We start from the raw sequence: 21,749 nt of genomic DNA on the forward strand, positions 1-21,749 counted from the left end.
GTTCTCGGGCCTAGTTGCCTGGCTTCACATATTCACTCTGGGACTTCCCTGGTAGCACAGTAGTTAGGAGTCAGCCTGCCACTGCAGGGGACACGCGTTTGATCCCTGGTCCGGGAAGATCCCACATGCCACAGAGCAACTGAGCCCATGTGCCACAACTACTGAGCCCGCGTGCCACAACTACTAAAGCCCGTGCGCCTAGAGCCTGTGCTCCGCAACAAGGGAAGCCACCACAATGAGAAGCCCGCGCACCGCAACAAAGAGTAGCCCCCGCTCGCTGCAACTAGAGAAAGCCCGTGTGCAGCAATGAAGACCCAACGCAGCCAAAGATAAAACAATAAGTGAATAAATAAATAATATCTACTCTGCCTTAACTAGCTGTGTGACCTTGGGCTAGTTACCCAACCTTAGTTTCCCCAACTGTAAAATGGGGATAAAATAGTAACTACCTCTTAAAGTTAGTATCAAAAGAGTCAATTCAGAGAGCTTAGAATAGGACTTGGCACATATGAAGTGATTGATGAATATAACATTATGGGGCAAATAGAAACCAGATTGATTTACATAGGAAAGAGACTTAATCTGATTTAAATATAGACATTGTCTGCCCATGACTTGTGTGCCTCTGTAAGGTTTGTAACATAACACACAGTGGGGCTGATGAGACATCAGCCTGGGAGCAACAGGATCCTGGATTTACATCCACCTTTCCTGTTCCCAAAGGTATATGACTCTGGACAGGGCACTTCATCTCTTTGCATCTTAGTTTCATCAACTATGAAAAAAAAGGGACTGGAATATAAAATCTCTGACATCCCATCATCATTCTTATGTAGAACAAATAGTTTCTGCACTCAGACTGGGTCTATCAGGAATAGTAACAATAATAATAACAATAAGTGTTCTAGGTTTTAGCTATGTAACAGTACGATTCTAAGCATTTTATATATTTAATTCATTTAATCTTTACAAAAATTTATGAGGTAGGCTATTTTCACCATCATGTCACAGGTGAAGAAACTAAGGCATGGAAAGCTTAAGTAACTTGCCTAATGTCACAAAGCCAATAAGTAGCAAAGCAGGATTCAGAGGTGAGCACTCCAGCTCCAGAGCCTGTTCTCTCTAGGAAGTACATTCAGTTGCCAGTAACAGAATGGAATTAAGAGTGGCTTAAATAAGATAGAAAATTATTTTTCTCTCATATGAAACAAGATCAGAGATAGGCATCCCAGAGCTGTGTGGTGGTCACTGGACCTTAGCTGGAGACCCTGGCTCTTTCCATTCTTTTGCTCTGCTATCCTGGTTATAGTATATCCATCCTCATAGTCACAGAATGGCTGCTAAGGCTCTGGCCATCACAACTACATCCTAGGCAGGTATCAGGAATAGAAATGAGGAAAGAGCAAAAGGCTACACCCCTTTAAAGAGCTTTCCTAGTGACTTCATCTTATAGCTCTTCAGCCATCCCTATTTATAAGGGAGGCTAGGGAATGTAATTTTCCAGGTGGGTATACCACCTGGAGTTCTGCTGCTAAGCAAGAGAGGGAATGGTTGTTGATGAAGCAACTAGCAATTTTTTGGCCATACTGAGGGACTGATATGTGAGCTGTGCTGAAGGAGCATCACAGAGAAGGGAGGGCAAGAGATGCAGAGGGTGAGGGCTGCATGACCACACTCTCTGTAGAAAAGACACCTTAGATAGAGGACTATGAAAGTTACCCCAGCAAAACCGGGAACCACGTTCTGGAAGCACAACTTCCCACCCTTTCTAGTCCCCATCAGTCTGGTTTCTGTAGGACTCTGCTGAAAAATCCCAGCACATCGACTGTAAGAAAATGCTTGTGTTCAGTGAACTTATCAACAAAGGGAGCAGCAAAGGAGGGGGCTGTCTGGAATGGTGGTGTCACTGAGTGAAAGTTGTACAGTTCAGCTGTTTGTGGACCTAATGAAAATGTTACAGATAGGACCATTTTTAAAAAATGATTTGCAATGTAGTTATATGATCCTGTATACATTTCCCAAGAGATGTGGCTCTTCTCTAGGAGGGAAACATAATGCATGGCTCTCTTTAGTTTATGGATTTAAATTAACATAGTGGAAGTTATTTTAACTTTAATAAGAAAATCTAGAGAATATAATCTAAATGGAAGGAAGAAATACAGAAAATGTCTATGAAACAACTTTATAAGGTATAAAATTTGTTAAAATTTAAAGTTAAAAAATTCGCTCCACCTATTAATATATTTCTTTTTAAAACACTATATAAAAATTTAAAAATTTTTTAAGTAATAATAAAAAAGAAAGAAAGAGCAACCAAACCAAAAAACCAAATCCACCAATGAACAAGAGCTAAAAACTATACTAAAAAAAAAAACCAAACAAAACACTATATATATTTATAGCTATTATGTCTTCTGATAACAAAGATCACAGAGAGTATAGTTGCTTCTTCCAAAGTTTGCGGAGTAGCCATCCCCAAGTTAGCGGTTCACTCCTGCAGGTCTCTTGTCTGCCAGTGTTATAAAACTGGTCCTTGAAGTCTCCTTGAAGAAACTGATTTCATTTTACACATTGTGGTAGCTCATAACTGTTAGTTTAAGAGGCAATAGAAAAATAATAAGGGGTGATGTAGATTTCTCAGGATTCAAAGGCTATATACCTCCCCTTCCTACCTCTTCCCTGAAACCTTGATATGTAACCTTTGGTATCCTACAGTTTGCTTCAATTAATGTCAAACTTAAAAGATAAGTGAAAATCCAGTTAAGGGCGTGGTTTTGGCTTCCAGGGTGAATTAAATCAATCCATTCTGGGCTTCCCTGGTGGCATAGTGGTTGAGAGTCCACCTGCCGATGCTGGGGACATGGGTTCGTGCCTCGGTCTGGGAAGATCCCACATGCCGCAGAGTGGCTGGGCCCGTGAGCCATGGCCGCTGAGCTTGTGCGTCCGGAGCCTGTGCTCCGCAACGGGAGAGGCCACAATAGTGAGAAGCCCGCGTACTGCCAAAAAAAAAAAAAAATATATATATATATATATATATATATGTAATTTGTAAGCACTTAAAACTTGTATGAAATGCAACCTCATTTTCTCCCCACCCTGATATTTGCATCTCAGATGCGGTGAAGCCGTAGAGAAAAACAAGCGTCTCATCACGGCAGAGCAGAGGGAGTACCAGATGGAACTCAAAAAGAACTACAACAAGCTGAGAGAGAACCTCAGGCCAATGATAGAGCGGAAAATTCCAGAACTCTACAAGCCGATATTCAGAGTTGACAGTCATAAGAGGTAAGAAGAGGGCAGGGGAGGCCTCTTCCCAGAGGATAAAGGATAGCGCTTGAGGCCCAGCAATCAGAACTGCAGAACCTCTGGGTGTGGGAGCGGGCCCTGGAATCAGAGAAGCCACCCAAGCGTGATCTGCTCTGCTTGCATCCCGCTGCCCTTGTGCCTTCTTGACCTCTCCGGGGCCCCTCCATGCGGCCTTCTGCCAGCCATCTTCCCAGGGCCGAATTACTGCCTGTTATTTCTTCCGGCACAGCGCGAAGGCATGGCCGCACTTTCCCATACTTACTTACTTTACTGAGTTCTCCATGATTGATGTACTTTTCTAGTGAGTGATTTTCCTCTTTAAAAGGCTAACTGATGTTTCTTACTTCTGTCCTCTCTCCCTCCTTAATTTCAGAGACTCCTTCCACAGATCTAGTTTCAGGAAATGTGAAACCCAGTTGTCACAGGGCAGCTAAGAAAAGCTATCTTCACGCATGAAGACTGGAGGCCCTGTGACCCTGGAGAAGGACCCGCTGGAACTTAAAACAGGACATTTGCCGCACAGGACATGCCACATGCTCCCTGGCCAGACAGCACTCTGGAAGCTTTGGGATCCAAGTGACCATGGGAATTACACCCAAATGGGGTCTGAGCAGATCTGGGGCATTTGGGGGATGGAGGTGGTGGAGGATGGTTAATCAGGGGTGCCTGTATATTTATTAAGCCATGTTTTTTCGCATAATTGTGCAAAACAAAGCATAAACAGCGTCTCCTGCTGAGTGGTCAGGAACTGATGACTTCCTCCCGCCTGTATTTGAATTTAACCTGAATTTAGATAAACCCAAATTGCCCAAGGGAAAATGGACAAGTTGTCCACCAACTATTCAGAGTGAACTTCTCTCCTCCTCTCTTTATGGGAAAGGAAGGTGACCTTGCTGGAGTACAAAACATTTCCAATAAAACTGTGAGGGGAGGCCTTACTAGAAATCCGAAGATCCTGAAGGCTGGAAGTGTGGGGATCAATTAATTATTTGTGAACTTGTTACCCTTTTGGTAACGGTGGACTTATTGTTGTATAGTTATTTTTGCTTTATTGTTCTGTTAGGTGGTTAATTTAACATGCATTTATAGAGGAGCACACTCGAAGCACTGAGTTAGGAGATAATGGTACTCTGAGTGACCTGCCCAAAGTTGCAGATGCTGCAGTTACTTAAATTGAACCAATTCTCCTCCAAAGCTTTGCGTTTTTTCTTATGCTCGCTCCTGCTTGCTCTTTTTCTCGTCCTCTCTGGGACCAAGTTTATTTTTATAAAAGGGTAATATTTCTACTTTCATTTCTGAACATTGTGCATGTGTACATCAACTAAAGAATATATTCAGCATTCTTTGGACAGTGTACTTTAGGAGAAAGAGGAACAAAGTTATTATTTGAGAATTAAATTATATATTTTTTAATATGACTGATTACCTTGACTGGTACTAAAAATGTAATAAGAATTGCAAGCAAAATGTTTCCCTTTGCAACTCGTGTTTTTTATTTCGACAACTCATGACTTTTGTAAAGCATTTCAGAGAAGAAGAAAGATGCATGATCATGGCCTTGGTCAAACAGTGCTATCCAGGGTCACCCCTCGTATATAATATTTAATCTTGGTGGTCATGAGAGAGAATTTAATTTGGATATCCGAGAACTTTTTGCTTACACCATCAGGTATGCATGAATTTATATTCTGAAAGAGGACTGTTTTGTTTTTAAATTACTAAAGCTTACTAGTTTAAGGGGCAAAGTTTTTGTTTTTTAGGCATTTGGGGCAGAACTCTTTCTAAAGTATATGATGTGTTTGTTTTCTTAAATGAGTACGCATGACATATTTTAATTCCATGTGTTGTTAAGTATCTTCTGTGTGGGAGACACTGGGTGAGACCAAGGTCAAACCACATTGTCACTGCCCTCCAAAGCCTCTTAGGTTAGTGAGGAAGAGCATCTGTATGGCTGTAGCCATAATACACAGCAGACTAGAACAGGCCCTGTGGAAGGTAACCTTTCCTGAGTGACTCCAGGGTGGCCATTATTATCAACACCTATTATATTTTGCCTTCAAACAATAAGCCTTAGGTGGTAAGTAATGTAGGCCTGGCTTTGAACTCTAAAAGCCCTAATAATCCTATGACCTAAAATATTCCGGATTAAATGTCCCCTGCTTGTAGATACGTGTTGTCACTTTTGATTTCAGTCTCTCTTATACCGCAGTGGGTACCACTTGCTTCACAAGTGCAAGGGCTGTGTCCACTGTTGCATTTCTATCCCCTAGCCCAGAACTCAACACACAGAAGACATTTAATAAGCATAAGCTGAATAATTAAATGAATGAATGAGTGTGAATAGGCCTGCTTCTAGACCAGCACTGTGCAGCAGAAATATAATACAAGCCACATATGTCACTTTAAATTTTCTAGTACACACATTAAAGAAAATTGGGAAAAGAAACAGGTGACAGTAATTTTAATAATACATTTCATTTAACCCAATATATACAAAATATTATCAATTCGACACGTAATTAATATGAAAAATTATTAATGAGGTATTTTACATTCTTTTTTTCATACTGTGTCTTCAAACTCTGTATGTATGTGTTTTATATTTAGAGATTTTACACTTTACACTTAATCTCAAGTCCAGCCACATTTCAGGTGTTCAATAGCCACATGTGGCTAGTGGCTACTGTATTGGATGGTACAATTCTAGAAGCTTCCAACTTTTATAACGTGATGCCTCTGATCTGTGGGCTCAGACTATAGATAACCAATGTAGGAAGAATACTGTCTAGAGTAAGAAAGAACTCTGACTGAGAGCGCATGGGCTCACCTAGAAGTGAAGCTGGTGGAGTTGGCAAGTGTGGACTGGTCAACACTGGTTTAGCTCATACTCTTTCTAGGCTAACCCTGGCTCTTTTCTCAATTCCAGATAGTTTAGTTGTTCTTTATGTAACAGTTATAAATGAAGTGGAGGCATTGCTGCACTTACATAAGTAACGGCATAAACAAAGAACTTGGGCACTGGTCCTCTGATTATGTATCCTAAATACGGGGTTAAGAAAGAAGCATTTCAAACATTGCTAAGAGTAAAGCACATGAGGCCTTTTGAATCCTGAAGACTGGAGAAACCTCTATGCCATGGTAGGCCTCTTGACTTTACTTTGGAAAACTCTTCAATGAAAGTTTATGGGAGAAATCTGATCAGCTTCTTGCCTCTTTTCCTTTAGCAAGGTCAAGGGTGCAACTGTCACCAGCTCTTAAGAATCTCATGAAAGTGAAAGATGAATATACTGCATAGACCTGTTTGGGTTTGTCTTGCCACACATTGTCTTAAACTCCATAATTCTATTCAGTAAGAAGTCCTTTCCATGACAATAGATTAGTTGTAAAACAAAAAACTTTTAGAGCTCTCACTGGTAATTGTGGTTTGCTAGTATGTTTTCAAACACAGGGAGCTTTTGTTTTGCTTTGAATGTATTTTTAAATGCTTGTTATCTCAAATGTTGTAAAGCTGCTATTGACTAAGTATCATTTAAAAAAAAAAAAAAAACTAAAACTAAAGGTTCTATTCTATTCCAGAATGCTGGGTATGTCCACAGTGTTTCCCAACCTTTTTCACATTCCGGGTATAAATGTTATCTATCAAGGCATACCAAATAGCCCTCAAACTCATTAGCTTAACACAACAATAAACAGTATCTCACCCAGTTCCTGTGGATTAGGATTAGTTTAGCTGGGCAGTCTGACTGAAGGTCTTGCATGAGGTTGCAATCAAGATATTGGCCAAAGCTGCCCTCATCTGAAGGCTTGACTGAAGCTGGAGGATTCTATTCCAAGGTGGCTCATTCATAACATTGGAAAGTTGGTGCTGGTCATTGATGGGAGGCCTCAGTTCTTCTGCTTGTGGACCTCAGCCCCTACTGCATGAGTGCTCACTGAATTCCCCTTTGATGAGCAGTTCAAGAGAAGCAAGGCAAAAGTGGCAGTGTCTTTTTATGACCTAGTCTCAGAAGTCATACTCTCTCTTTTCTGCCATATTCTATTTTTCAGAAGCAAGTCACTAAATTCAGTCCACATTCAAGGAGAGGAGAAGTAGGCTCTACCTTTGGAATGGAGGCGTGTTAAAGAATTTTTGAACACATTTTAAAATCACAATGGGGCACATTAAAATTTTGCATTTGTTGTCTCACTGGGATAAATGGACAAAGCTACTTGCTGCTAGAGATGACCAGCCCTGGCACTCTGGCTGCCCTGAGTCCCTCGCAAAGGCTAGGGCCATCAAGCTCAGGTATATCTATAAGCAAGCTCACAGGTGCACCACGGCACACCATTTGGGAAGCCTTAGCCTAAGGGGAGTTCTTAGCCGGCAATTTTTGGTAAGGAACAGAAAACCAAACTCAAATTAGTGTTTTCCAAGGGGGTAGTGGAGTTAATTGGTTCACGTAACAGATTAACCCAGAGGTAGAATTGGTTCCGACCCAGCTGCATTCAGGGCCTACCCACCATGTCATGGGCGCATTTTTCTTCTCTGCTTTCTCTTGTTCGGCTCCGTCCCCAGGCTTTCAACAGTGGTCCCTGGAAATTCCAGGCTCATCCGTCATGACAGAGGCAATCCTGAGCCTCACAACTTCATACCACCAAGCTCCACGAAGAAAAGAGAGTCTGTGTTCCAGAATTCCCAGGCAAATTCTTTGGGTTCACTCTGATTGGGATGGCTCAGGCTAAACAAAGTTCTCCCCTCTAAGGAGAAGCAGGATGAATATCAACTCAAACCACAGGGCTAGCGATAGAGGGGCCGGTGGTTCCCCAGGGAACCAGGAAGAATGGGAAAAAGAAGCGTAACAAACCACGGGGGCTCCTTGCAGAACATTGCTTTAAAGTAAATGCATTCAGAAGAAGGAACTTCTATGGAGATCAGGATTACAGTTTATTTCATATCATGTACACAACCATTGACCTGGAAGCATCTTCCCTAGAAGGAGAGACGAAAGGGATATACAGTACATGAAGGAGGACTTAGGGCTTATCCTGAAAGAGTGGGGACTGGGACAGATGGGAGTGGAAGGTTTTGCTGTACCAGTAATACATCCTCTGGAGTGTCTTGCCAAAAATGACACAAATGATCAGGCATCAGAACTCAGCTGGGAAGGGCGCTGGGAGAAAAGTGAGAGCAACAGGGAAATAGAATAAGTTATGGTAGGTTTGAGTGGAAAAAGTCAAGCATCAAAATTGTGTCTCTCATCATGGCATCCTTAGGGCCTGGGCCATAGTGGGCACTCAATGAATGTTTGTAAATGACCAAAGTACTGGATGAAGGTGGCCATCAGTGATGACTTCTGTCAGACTGTGCCTCTTCTGTATCTCTCGGCTAAAAGCACCTAACAGAGGACAGACAATTAAGGTCAACTAGCCCCGGAGGAATGGCCTTCTATTCCCTCTCGACTTTACCTATTATGAATGCATGGGCCAGAATTAAGAGGATTTTTCCCCCTTTTCTGCTCTTTTCCCTTGAATCACCCTAGACCTTAGCCTTAATAAGAATCACAGAGCCTGATTAAAAAGCTAAAGCTCTGATGGTCACTACGTTTTCTGCCATGGGATTACTGAAGGAAATGTAGCACAGCCTTGGGTGAAAACTGTTTGGAGAGCTGTGCACGTTCCTTATCCTTAAGGCCTTGATGCTGCAGCACATCTTGGGGGAGCAGTGCTCTCTCTGGAATGATGCTACTGAGTCCAACCCCGTTCCTGGTCTGATGATGATCTTTGTGGCATAAGCTTGGCAGCTAAATGGCTTTCACCTTTACTATTTTCCCCACACGTTTGGAAGATGGCAAATCACTGGTATCCAGGATAAGCGAGTGATTAGCAAGGTGGCAGAGCTCTAAAGGTTACAGCTGAGAAATCAGCTCTCTTGTCCCTTATCATTTCCTTTATGCAACAAGAGAACATGACATGGATGAACAAATTGTTCTGTTATCCAACAGGATTATCAGGGTAATTAGTAAGATTAAAAAAACAAACAAACAAAAAAGACTATGTGACTGCCAGAAGTTTCTAGACCAAGGATCAGAAGTCCTGGTTTCTTATTCTTCTATTGTGCTTTCTAGTCCTGCAACTGTGCCCAAGTCACTCTACCTCTCTGAGCTTCAGGTTTTTTCACTGCAGAATAGGGATGAGTTGCCCCATCTTCTCCCAACCTGCTGAGGAAATCCAATGAGACAATTACTGCATGGAGCATGTTTTGGAAACTCGAAAGTGCTGCCCCAAATGTAAGGAAACACTATTTACAATTGACACCTCCAGAAAGTTTAGCCAGAACCCCACACGTCGCATTCGCTGCCGGCAACATTTATCAAAAGCAGGCCAAAGGTGCAGGCAGGACAGAGGCCTGATTTATCAGAAAATAAATGCCTGGTCTATTCAACTTGCAGTGTCAATTTCCATGGTCTGGCCAAGGCCAAAAGCAAGGGCCTTCAGGGTAGAAGAAGAAAGGGAAACGGTGGAACGGAGAGGGCACACAGGGGCGCCTGGAAAGCCAATCTGACCTGGCTTCCCTTCTCCTCTAGCGCAGCGTGTCTCCAGTGCATTCCCCTAGAAGGTAAATACACGGATTCCAACAGCCCACCTGTGTCCCCCGCCTGTAAATGCTCCCGGAGGGTAGCAAAGCACACCGACTTCCACTTGAAAGAAAGCTACTGAGCGGCAAGTTTCCCTTATAGTAAGAAAGAAGAAAAAGAGGACTTGGCAGCCAGGACAGATCCGGAATAACTAAGCTGACGTTGCTCGTTGAGAAGCCCAGGCTCTGTCTGCCTGCTCCATCCACTCCATAGGCTCCAGCTTTGCAGCCGGGACGCGAATGTCTCCGGATGCATATCAAGCAAAAAGTTTCTAAAAAGGATTGCGTGGAACCCAGAAATTGATTAGGAAACTCAGTGGTCCTAACCCACCGATAACTGAACACAGGACGCCCCAGCAAACGTCCCAATTTAAAAGCGGCTTAGAGAAATCAAGCAACCCGCCACGCCCACATCCCCCCGGGTGCGGGGGAGGGTGGATAATGCGTGGTTAATGCGCCTGCGCGCGCGTTGAGTCGGGGGGGTGGTTTGTTGTTGTTGTAGTCAGGAGCGGAAAGGTGCTTCAGTCTGGCGGTGAGTAGCCGGAAGTTGGGAAAGGGAGATGCTGCACAGCGTCTAGGAGGGCTTCGGGGAGGCTCGGGGACCATTCGTCTCAGGAATTGTGAAGCTGCCTGATAATGGAGTCGAAGTGGGAAGCAAGTAAAGTAATATCATGGGAAATAGGCACAGTGCTAAAATCTCCTTCCTGGGTTCCCTGCAACTGGAGGAACCCAGAAGGTGCAGCTAAATGTGTATCTGGAGTGAAGAGTGAGAGGAAGTGGGGCGGGGGGTGTGTCTAGTAAAGTCTCCTGAGAGGAACCTCCGCCTGTGCCCAGGCTTGGTTTTCACCTGCCTGAACCCTGAATCTCACGGCAAGCCCACACAGTGGCGAGGGCAAGCCGGGCAGGCTTTCCTGCAGATGAGGAAACAAGACCCAGCCCCCTGCCCGGAGAGAACACCTCCACTCCAGTGGGGTCATCTGTGTGCACACAGCTATGGCTGCAGTTTGAAAGGGTCCCCGCCCTCCTTTATACCTGAGCTCCCACTTGGAACCTAGCTGCAAGCTAATCCCCGTCTCACTCTTGCTTCTTGAAACTTTCCTCCCTTTCCTGCCCATCTCTCATCGGCCCCTCACTCTTTGGTTTTATCTGAGTGTAAGACTGTCCGCTCCACTTGATTGGAAGTTCCTTGAGGCCAGGAGCTATCCTTTTTTATCAGTGGAGAGATTGACGATCCGGAAGTTCTTATCCAAGTAGACACTAGCCGTCCTGGGTAATTAAGACAGACCTGTTCATAGTTCTTGTGGTGATTCTTATCATGTAGACTAGACACCAGAAAATTTTAATTCTCCAACTAAATAATGCCAAGTTTACTGCTAACAAAGAGCTAGTCAAAGTCAGATTAATAAAGAAAAATATCATTTCTTCAAATAAAACTAGATTGTGTCGTCACTGGGAAATATGAACGTTCACGTGGCTGAAGTTGCTTGTGTTTTAGGTAATGAATGAAAATACTCTCCCACAGCTGTCACTGGCGGGAAACTGCACTGGGATCTGATCCCTCACCAATGTCTCTTTCACTCGCTAGATGGAACCTTGTCTTTCAGAGCCAACGAAACTGGGCATAGGAGAACCCCAGCACCAGCGGAGACTGTAAATGTTGGAGTTTACAAGAAAGCACCAAGAGAGGAACAAGGAAGGGCAGTATGTATGGGGGGAAGTAGGTGGGGTTTCCTGAGAAAGGGATGAGTACACTGGATGAGGGTGTGAAGGAAGGAACTGTAAGGGGCTGAAATGGGAGAGGTGGGGTGGGGATCACACTGAGGAGAGCTGTGTGAGAGAGATGGGGCTCTCGTGTAGGAATCCCTCCTTCTGAGAGCCTAAGTTGGCCATCTTCCCTGGAGTGGGATAGAGTCGACTCAGATGAAGTCACAATTTATGGTTCTTCATCACTCAGCCGTTCTGTGAGGCTAACTGACATTTTAGTAAGAGAATGCATTCTCCTAAACCTCCATTGTAGGTGGGTGTTGCCATCCAGCAAGAACCAGAACTGACCCTCTGGGCCCAAGGAACAATAAAAAGAAAGCTGATCCCCACACCCACCCCTTCCTTTGCTTCAATAAGAGGTAGCCAGGGGCTTCCCTGGTGGCGCAGTGGTTGGGAGTCCGCCTGCCGATGCAGGGGACACGGGTTCGCGCCCCGGTCCGGGAGGATCCCGCATGCCGCGGAGCGGCTGGGCCCGTGAGCCATGGCTGCTGAGCCTGCGCGTCCGGAGCCTGTGCTCCGCAACGGGAGAGGCCACAACAGTGAGAGCCCCGCATACCGCAAAAAAAAAAAAAAAGAGGTAGCCAAAAATGCCTTTATGTGACTGAGAAGAAGGGGCGCTGGTCCTCTAGGGCCAAATTATATCCCCATAGGCCCAGACATGGTCTTGCTCATAATTATTGGCCCTTCATAAATAGTTGATAAATAAAGACAAGCATTCCATCAGGTTATATGGCCCACCTTATCCACAGCCCCTTGTTGAGAGCCCATCCAGCCTACAGCCCCTGGAAGGGGCAGTTGTCTCTTCTGAGTGACCAAGTTCCTGCTCCCCACCCACCCACCCCGGCCCCCAGATCCCGGCTGACTCACCAAGGAAACCAACGTGATCCCTGAGAGGCAAGGCATAGCCTCAGGCTCTGAGTTTCTAACTCTCATTTCCACTTTCCTAAAGTGTGGCTACCCTTATTTCTGGGAGATTTCTGACTCTCTACTGTCAATCCCTCTTTCTATGAGGAAGCTTAGGTGGGTTTCTGCCTCTTAGCACCAAACGAGCTGTGTCAGGACCTGACTGTTCATGGGAATGCTGGAGGAAGGAAACGGCCGTAAGGTGGATGGCCGCAGAGACTTTACTCCTCCTCCCCTTGAGTCAGCATGGCCTTGTGAGTTGCTTTGGCCCGTGGAATGCAGTGACGTAGATACTGTGTGAGTCCTGGCCTAAGTCTTAAGAAGCTTTCCAGCTTCTTCTTTCACCCTCTTGGAGCTTGGAGCCTTTGGGGAAAGAGATGTGGCTACAAGTACTGGCTACATAATTTGCAGGACCCAGTGTAAAAATGAAAATGCAGGGTCTCTTATTTAAAAAGTATTAAGCGGGCTTCCCTGGTGGCGCAGTGGTTGGGAGTCCACCTGCCGATGCGGGGGTCGCGGGTTCGTGCCCCGGTCCAGGAGGGTCCCACATGCCGCGGAGCGGCTGGGCCCGTGGGCCATGGCCGCTGAACCTGCGCATCTGGAGCCTGTGCTCTGAAGCGGGAGAGGCCACAACAGTGAGAGGCCCGCGTACCTCAAAAAAAAAAAAAAAAAGTATTAAGAATTTCAAGGCAGTGGCAGTGGTAACAGAGCATTAAACCAAGCAGGCACCCTTCTAGGTATGGGGCCCTGTGTGACTACACATGTTGCACCCTATGAAGCTGGCCCTGCTAACCACTGTGCTGGAGTGGCCTCGTGGAAAGAGAGGACCCTGGCCAGGTCCTAGCTGTTCTAGCCATCCTAGCAAAGGTGCCTGATATGGGAGTGAAGCCATATTGGATATCTGAGACCAACTGAGCCTCCTGAGGGGATGCAGGAGTGCATTAGTGACTCCAGGTGAGCCCAACCCTGATGGCTGAACTGTAGCAAACACCTGGCTGTTATTCAAGTAAGTTAGCTAAAGCTCTCACGGCAAATGGGCATGCATAGTCCTTAGGGCCACTTCCTCAGGATGGTTTGTTATACGGTAATACGTACTGAAACAGGAAGAAAGAGAATTCACAGTGACTGAACACCTGCTGTGCTGCAGGTCCTATGCTGGTGTGTTTTGTGTGCGGGCTCACCTGATCCATAAAATAACCTGGGCTGTGATTCCTGTTGACAGGAGAAGCTACTGCAGTTCCATGGGCAAGGGATTGGCCCCCCTGCCTCACAGTCAGTAAATGACAGAGGCAGAATTTGAACCTGAGTCTCAGTAGTTCCAAGATCTGTATAATATCCCTACAATGAAACAAAGAAAGATCCAGGGAAAGTGTATGGACCTCAGAGACTTTGGGGTAGGGATCTGATGCAGACTTCCCCAAGTTTCCTCACAAATCCCACAGTTGAAATGTTAGGGAAATGATCACATGTGAAAGACCCCTAATGAGACACTATCACATCACAGCTCTATCTTTTTTTTTTTTTTTTTGCGGTATGCGGGCCTCTCACTGTTGTGGCCTCTTCCGTTGCGGAGCACAGGCTCCGGACACGCAGGTTCAGCGGCCATGGCTCACGGGCCCAGCCGCTCCGCGGCATGTGGGATCTTCCCGGACCGGGGCATGAACCCTGTGTCCCCTGCATCGGCAGGCAGACTCCCAACCACTGTGCCACCAAGGAAGCCCACAGCTCTATCTTTTACTGTAATTCTTATGGTCCTTGGTGAGCTTAGAAGTACCCTAAAATGAGGCTTACTCTGGTTTTCTGATAGGGATGATGCTAAGAAAATTTGATGTGGTTAGCTAGGGGTAGTCACCACTTATTTATATGTATATTATCCCCCAACAAACCTCAGGCATCTGTGGTCATCTGAGAATGATCTGGGAATGTGTCCAGACAATGAACTTATATCTGAAGGAACAAGAGTTAATTTCAACATTCAGTTAAGCTAGAGTTAATTAAGAAGCTGAAACAGTTGTCCCTATACGATGGCATCTAATAAAAAAAGACTTTATATTTATACTATTCACTGTTTTGAATTTTCTTTGCTGAGCCTTCTTGAGTGTCATCAAGGGGTGAGTGAGTGTGTAGGTAGGTGCCTGACTGTCTGTCTGCCTCTGGGTGGTGAACTCATCATGCTAGGTCAGCCATGACATCAAGATTAAATGCTAAGTCAGCCTTAAGTGACATAGAGACATTCCCTAGCACAGAGGAGAGCAGTGTGGGCTGGTTTTTATGAGTACAGCCCTACAATCAAAGACACTGAGGTTCAATTCCTAGTCCTGCCTCTTACTCAGTGATTGCAGTGGACTGAATTGTTTGTGACCCCCAAAATTCATATGTTGAAACCCTAACCCCTAATGTAATAATATTTGGAGGTGGGGCATTTGGGAGCTGATTAGATCATGAGGGTGAAGCTGTCACGAATGGGATTAGTATCCTTATAAAAGGGGCCCCAGAGAGCTCTCTCACTGTCTTTCAGTAGTGTGACGATACAGTGAGAATAGGCAGTCTGCAACCGGAAGAGAGTCTTCATCAAACATAGTCTGTCCTGAACCTTGATAGCAGAATTCTAGCCTCCAAATTGTGAGAAACCGATCTCTGTTGTGTATAAGCTACCCAGTCTATGGTACTTTGGTATAGTAGCCTGAATGGTCTAAGATAGAGATGTGGGGCACATTGATGAACTTTGTAAGCCTTAGTTCTCACCTGTCTAGAAAATGAGATGTGTGAGGACTAAATGAGATAAGATAACCCACGTGACACATTCAACAAGGTGCCAGGCCTGGAATGAGGGCTTCATATGTTTCAGCTGTTGTTTTATTTGCTGAGCAAAAGAAGGTAAATGGTCATTCTTTGACTCCTCCTTCCTTTTCCCCATGTCCTTTGTCTAAAAGTGTATGTGTGTAATTTTTGTCTTGCCCACACTCTCCATCATCTGCATTTTGTTGTCCCCCTTGCTGCCCTTCCCCCCTTTCTCTCTCTATCGCCACATTCTTTCAGCTTCCTCCCCTGAATTGGGGTTGAGCACAGGAGAGATCAGAGGAGGACAAAAGGTAGAGAGACATTGGTGTTCGGGTGACAATGCAGCACTCTGGGGCTGTCTAGACTTTCCCAACTCTGAGGATGTCATTTCCCCAGGATTCCTAATATTAGGAGAAACCTCAGCAACCATTTGGTGATTTCCAAACCCCTCATGTTATTTATTTTTCTTTTTTAATTTTTTTCTTTTCTATTTTATTTTGTTATTTTTGGCTGTGTCGGGTCTCTTGTGGCACGCTGGATCTTTGTTGCAACATGTGGTCTCTTCGTTGTGGTGTGTGGGCTTCTCTCTAGTTGTGACTCACAGGCTCCCGAGTGCGTGGGTTCTGTAGTTGTGGCACGTGGGCTCCAGAGCATGTGGGCTCCGTAGTTTGCAGCACACGGGCTCTCTAGCTGAAGCGTGTGGGCTCAGTAGTTGGCGCTCACGGGTTTAGTTGCCCCGCGGCCTGTGGGATCTTAGTTCCCCGACCAGGGGTCAAACCTGCATCCCCTGCATTGGAAGGCGAATTCTTTACCACTGGACCACCAGGGAAGTCCCCAAACCCCTCATTTTATGGATGAGGAAACTAAACCATAAAGAGGACCTTCCGTGGCCTCCCCGCATTGTAGGCCAAGCTTGAGCAATAGCCCAGGTCTCTCGGATTCCTAGCCTAAAGAAAAGGAGAAGGCCAACCGCATGTTCCCAACTCAACCAGGGGCTTCTGCCTTCCCAAAGTACTTCACCTACTTTCTTGCTCAGCTGTGGAAATATCAAATTGTACCAACATTTTGACCACGATGGACTTTCATCTGTATATACTAAGATGCTCATCTCCTGGGACATCAATAGAAATAATATTAATAAATAATAACTGTTGCCCTCCTTTTGAGAGCTTACTATTTTCTAAGCAGTGTGTTAAGGACCAACTTATTTAATGGATTTTTTTCTTTTTTGTCTTTTTAAGTTTTACATTTGCCATATTGGAGTAAATGCTTGACTTTTGAGCCAAAGTAAAGCAAAAGCAAAAAAGATAGAAATGTATTTTCTAAAGTTTTTTTCCTGCAAGTTAGCTCTGTTACATTGTACAAGCCACCTTTCTAAGCCCCAGTTTCTCATCTCTTCAGTGGAGATATGAACAGCTATAGGGTTATTGGCTGACACTGAGCATTCAATAAACAATAATTAGTATTATTCCATTTTGCAATTTGGGCAGGGGTGGTCAGGGAGTTTGGGTGATGGGTAAACAGGTAAAAGACATCATGGAAAGTCTGAAAAAAACGTAATAAGGATAATATATTTTAAATATATTATTCTCTTTTATACTCTGTGAATGACTTTTCCCCTGATCAATTGGTGGTATCTCTATGCCTTGGGGAGGTTTGAGATTCTTATAGCAGGAATGCAAAAAGAAAAAAATGTACACATCCAGCTTTTGACTTTCAAATTTCAGCTTCTATGAAAACAGTCTTTAGAAGTCAGAGGTTGTAGAAAAAGAAAAGGATTTTGTAAATTCCTATCACTCCCATTAACATATCAAAGGTCAGAAGGTCAGACCTGAGCTCAAAGCCAAGGGTACAGAGAACTGAGGTTTGACATAAGGGGTGTCCTTGCTGCACAGAAAAGATGGGTTGTTTTACCTTTCCAAACTAAGAGAGTGCTATCAGAAGACAAGACAGAGGTTGGAGGAGAAAAAATGACTTACGTGTATCCTGGCTTCTCCGTTCAAGGCTGAGATCATGGGTGGTAGATAGACTGAGGGAAAGGAGCCCTGAAAGGACAGGGAAACTGTGACCTGCTCCTCATGAGACTCAGCCAACGGACTGTCACACAAGTGGCCCCTGCCAGCACATACAAAGGAGGAGAATGAACGTACAGCATGGGCCTTTCAGCATTCAGAGAATGCCAAGACGCAACTTTCTCCAGGTGTCCCACGTTGGGGTCATCAGACACCAGTCGCCTCCACTGTGCTGCCAAGTTCGACCTCAGTGAGATCAAAGTCATAAACCTGGAGTGCACTGATGGGGACGTTGGTGTCACATCTGCCCTGGACCCCAAGAGTGGCCCCCTGGGTCTGTCTCCAAAAACTCTAGGTAAAGACATTGTCAAGGCAGCCGGTACCTGGAAGGGTCTGAGGATTACAGTGAAACTGACCATTCAGAACAGACAGTCCAGACCTTTTCTGCCTCTTCCCTGATCATCAAAGCCCTCAAGGGACCACAAGGGACAGAAAGAAGCAGAAGAACATTAAGCACAGTGGAAATAGTACTGCAGATGGAATTGTCAACATTGCCAGACAGATGTAGTACCTATCATTAGCCAAAGAGCTCTCTGGAACCATTAAGGAGATCCAGGGGCCTGTTGTGTTGATGGCCACCACACTCATGGCATCATAGATAAACCTCAACAGTGGTACAGTGGAATGCCCAGCTACTTAAGAGCTGCAAAGGGAGTTATTTCAATAAAGGATCATTCGACAACTAAAACAACACCACTACAGCATGGTTATCAGGCAGAGGGTCTGCATGAGTGCTTCTGGGCCTCTTCAGCCCCAGAGTGGCAGAAGAGGGACCAAGACATCTCCACACATCCTCCAGAATGTGGGTGCAGCTGAGTTGAGAGTTGGCTGCCATAGTAAGGGATGGGCTGGCTGACTAACCTAAGCCAGTGACCAGATGAGGGATGTGGCTGAGACACAGGGTGGTCTGCAGGGCCACCAAAGCCAAGGTAGGGGCAATGTCAACTGAAGAAAAACATACATCCTAAAAGTTGCATGTTATGCTTTATTCGGGGACCTTACTGAGGACTGTAGCCCAGGAGATGGCCTCTCAGATAGCTCTGAGGAACTACTCTGAAGAGGTAAGGGAGGAGCCAGGATATATAGGAGTTTTTGCTGAAACAAAACAAAACAAAACAAAAAAACATGTACTTGAACATTAAAAGATTACTGCTAATCACAAAAAAATGACATCTCACGTTAATGATGTTAGTGCTTTTCTAGGGGAAGATGGAAGAGTCTGGGCTCATGAAATTATTCCTTAGATATGCATCTTAACTATCTAGAACCAGTATCCTGTTTTTCTCCATCCTGAATTCCCCCCAGGGTGCGCCGTCAGGGCGGCTGAAGTGGCTGATGACTTGATGGCCTGGAAACATGTGTTGTTCACTGGAATAGCAGGCAACATTCTTTGTTTACTGAAATGACAGGCAACATTTTTTTGTCTGCAGCTGGGAGCAAGTCAGAAGGGAAGACCCTCCAGCTCTGACTGAGCTAGAAAGAGCCACAGTTTCTCCAAGCACAGAGGTCAGTAGTACAACCAGCCAGGTACCCAGAGACATTGCTAAAAACGTCAGCACCAACAGTCTTAGCTCAGGCTGCCGTAACAACAGACCACAGACGAGGTGGCTTGCACAGCAGATATTTATTTTCTCACAGTTCTAGAGTTGGGAAGAACCAGCTGATTGGGTTCTTGGTGAGAGCTCTCTTCCGGGCTTGTAGATGGCAAACTTCTCGCTGTGTATTCACATGGCCTTTCCTTGTTTTTGTGCATGCAGAGAGAGAGTGAATGAGTTCTCTCTTCTTTTTCTTATAAGGCCGCTAATCCCATGATTGGTGGGATTAGCCACACCCGTGGGACCTCAGCTAACCCTAATTACCTTTCAAAGGCTCCATGTCACATACCATCACATTGTGGGAGTTAGGTCTTCAACCTATGAATTTGGGATAGGGGGCACGAATATTCAGTCCATGACACCAACCCTGATAACAGGGGTACAAATCTAAAGCTCACTCTCTCCTGTTGCCTCAAGCACCTGCCTCTGCAATGAACTAAGGCACCATATTGGAAAGGAGGGCAGGAAACAATACAAGATTTGCCATTTACCTTAAAACAAAAACAAAGCAACTCTTTTAAACTAAAACCTTTTTCCTCTCCAAAGAGACTAAGATACAGTTAATGGTCAGTATGAAGGAAGTTGATGAGGGAGATTTGGTCAGTTGTAGAAAAACAATAAGCCACATTTAACTTTGCATACTGAACGTAGTTTGATAAATCACCCACAACTCTACCATGCTAAACATTCATTACATCTTTTTTTTTGTTTTTTTTGCGGTACGCAGGCCTCTCACTGTTGTGGCCTCTCCCGTTGCGGAGCACAGGCTCCGGATGCGCAGGCTCAGCGGCCATGGCTCACGGGCCCAGCCGCTCCGCGGCATGTGGGATCCTCCCGAACCCGTGTCCCCTGCATCGGCAGGCAGACTCTCAACCACTGCGCCACCAGGGAAGCCTCCATTACATTTTTAAGGTACTTCTTTTCCGCTTATTTTGCACGTGAATGATTAAATAACTGTAATGATATCATTCATATAATTTTATATGGTGCTGTTTGTAAAATTCATCAAAATCACTTTCCATGCTGTGGTGTGGTCCTCCTAATCATCAACGTTAATGAATGCATAAGCTGTTAGTTAAAACCCTTGCAGTTGCAAGTAACAGGAAGCCAACTCCAACTAGCGTAAGGAAAAGGAAAATTTAATGAGAAAATATTGGGATTGCTCACTGAACTGCAAGAACCAGGCAGCCCTGAGGACTTAAGTGTTAGGGGCCAGGGGCTTGATGTCACCAGAGTTCTCCGCTGTTCCTTCTCCTTCCAGAGTTCTCCACATGATGGGGGCCATGCCACCTGCAAATGTGGGACTCAATCATACAACTCTCCGCCAGAAAGGGAGGACAAAGTCTTTTCAACAGAAAAATCTCAGGGAAAACCTTTGACCTGGATTAGATCATGTGTGCATCGTGGACCAACCACTGTGATGAAAAAGAAGGGACACAGAGGCCCTTTCTGAGATTGATTTTCCACTCCTTTAGTGGGGAAAAGGGAGAAGGTGGAATCTGTTCATAGAAGAAGGGTAATTAATATCTCCAACACATAAATAATTTAAACAGCCTATTGTTTTAACATTTAGATTGTTTCTAATTATTTTCCTGTTTGAAATCTTCACTAGTTAAAATCATTTGCGTGTAGACGCCCTTTTCTTTGGGATTTTTTGCTTGCAAGAGAATGGAATTCATGTGTGCCAGGAGGCTAGACACACAAATACATTTCCATTGGCCACATTTTCCAAGTGGGAAGGAGAGGCTTAAGGTGATTCAGCTACTAAGTGATACTGACTTGAAAGCGTGCATCCTGATTAAGATCAATGGATCAGTACAAATTGCAAAGGACAGTACTTTCTAAAAGTATGTAAAGAAAGCTATACAGGATAAGACCATATTCGATTTTTGTGATGACTACAGTTGAAGGAAAAAGGAAAAATTCTAGTAGTCTTCCGTTTCCTCTAGTGTAGCAACTCTTTTCTTCCTGACCTTTGGCTTCCCACAAGGAAGTTCATGACGACATTGTTTTCAGAAGCCAATACCATGTCCTCCTGTCTCTACTTGCAAGAAAATAACTGGGCTTCCAGTAAGTGTAATTGGTGTTAACAGTGATTTATTATACACCTAGTTCTCCAGATGGCCCTTCATGTAGGAATTATTTTTCCTGAAAACAGAAAAATATGGAATTTCTTCCTGCTCATCAGGTTATAACAGGTCTACAAGCCACTCTGTCAAAAACTAGAACCAAAAATTTTGACAGAGTTCCCTTAAGACAGAGAGATACAGAAAAAAGCACATTCCATCTGGTAAATAATTGCTGGGGTTGCATTCCTGTGCATTCAGGCAGGAGCTAACCTCTGTGCAGCATGAGGCCTTGAAAACCTCTTGGCCTAACAGGGCCACAGGAGGTAAGATCTACTTAGATCTATCCCATCCTCAGATTGCAGCCTCCGGGGTGCTGGTGCAGCCTAGACTTTCAGCTCACCCACAATCATGAGCTAGACGTATGATTATTGAGAAAGTTCACTCTTAAGTACAAAAGTTTGGACAGACACACAAAGCCAGTATTCTGCAAGAGTGAAGAGGGATATTTGCCAAGGTCATTTTAAGGTGACCAGGGTTGCAGAGCAAAGTTAAATATAGTTCTAAGTTACCTGTCATCTTCCTGAAAAACAAGCTGGAAAATGTATCTAAAAGGCTATATCAGTCTGGTGATGGAATGCTTGGGAAT

General features: G+C 44.7%; 1 protein-coding gene and 1 pseudogene across 5 annotated transcripts in view; both read left to right on the forward strand.

The window, feature by feature from the left end:
• Nucleotides 1-5,843, forward strand: part of DOCK8 (dedicator of cytokinesis 8) — a 223,500-nt gene extending 217,657 nt beyond the window's left edge. For all 4 annotated transcript variants that reach the window (XM_082841971.1, XM_082841972.1, XM_082841974.1 and 1 more), the window contains 2 exons: nucleotides 3,115-3,285; nucleotides 3,680-5,843. In XM_082841971.1, coding sequence (XP_082698097.1) covers nucleotides 3,115-3,285; nucleotides 3,680-3,740 — 232 coding nt within the window. In that variant the 3' untranslated portion in view covers nucleotides 3,741-5,843. The remainder of the gene's footprint in view (nucleotides 1-3,114; nucleotides 3,286-3,679) is intronic.
• An 11,677-nt stretch (nucleotides 5,844-17,520) lies between these two features.
• LOC309963802 (large ribosomal subunit protein uL11-like) lies at nucleotides 17,521-18,079 on the forward strand (annotated as a pseudogene). The gene has a single exon. The product of its transcript is annotated as a large ribosomal subunit protein uL11-like (transcript).
• The last annotated feature ends 3,670 nt before the right edge of the window (nucleotides 18,080-21,749 follow it).

Source organism: Leucopleurus acutus, assembly GCF_964270905.1.
Source record: "Leucopleurus acutus genome assembly, chromosome: 7".
Lineage (NCBI taxonomy): Eukaryota > Metazoa > Chordata > Mammalia > Artiodactyla > Delphinidae > Leucopleurus > Leucopleurus acutus.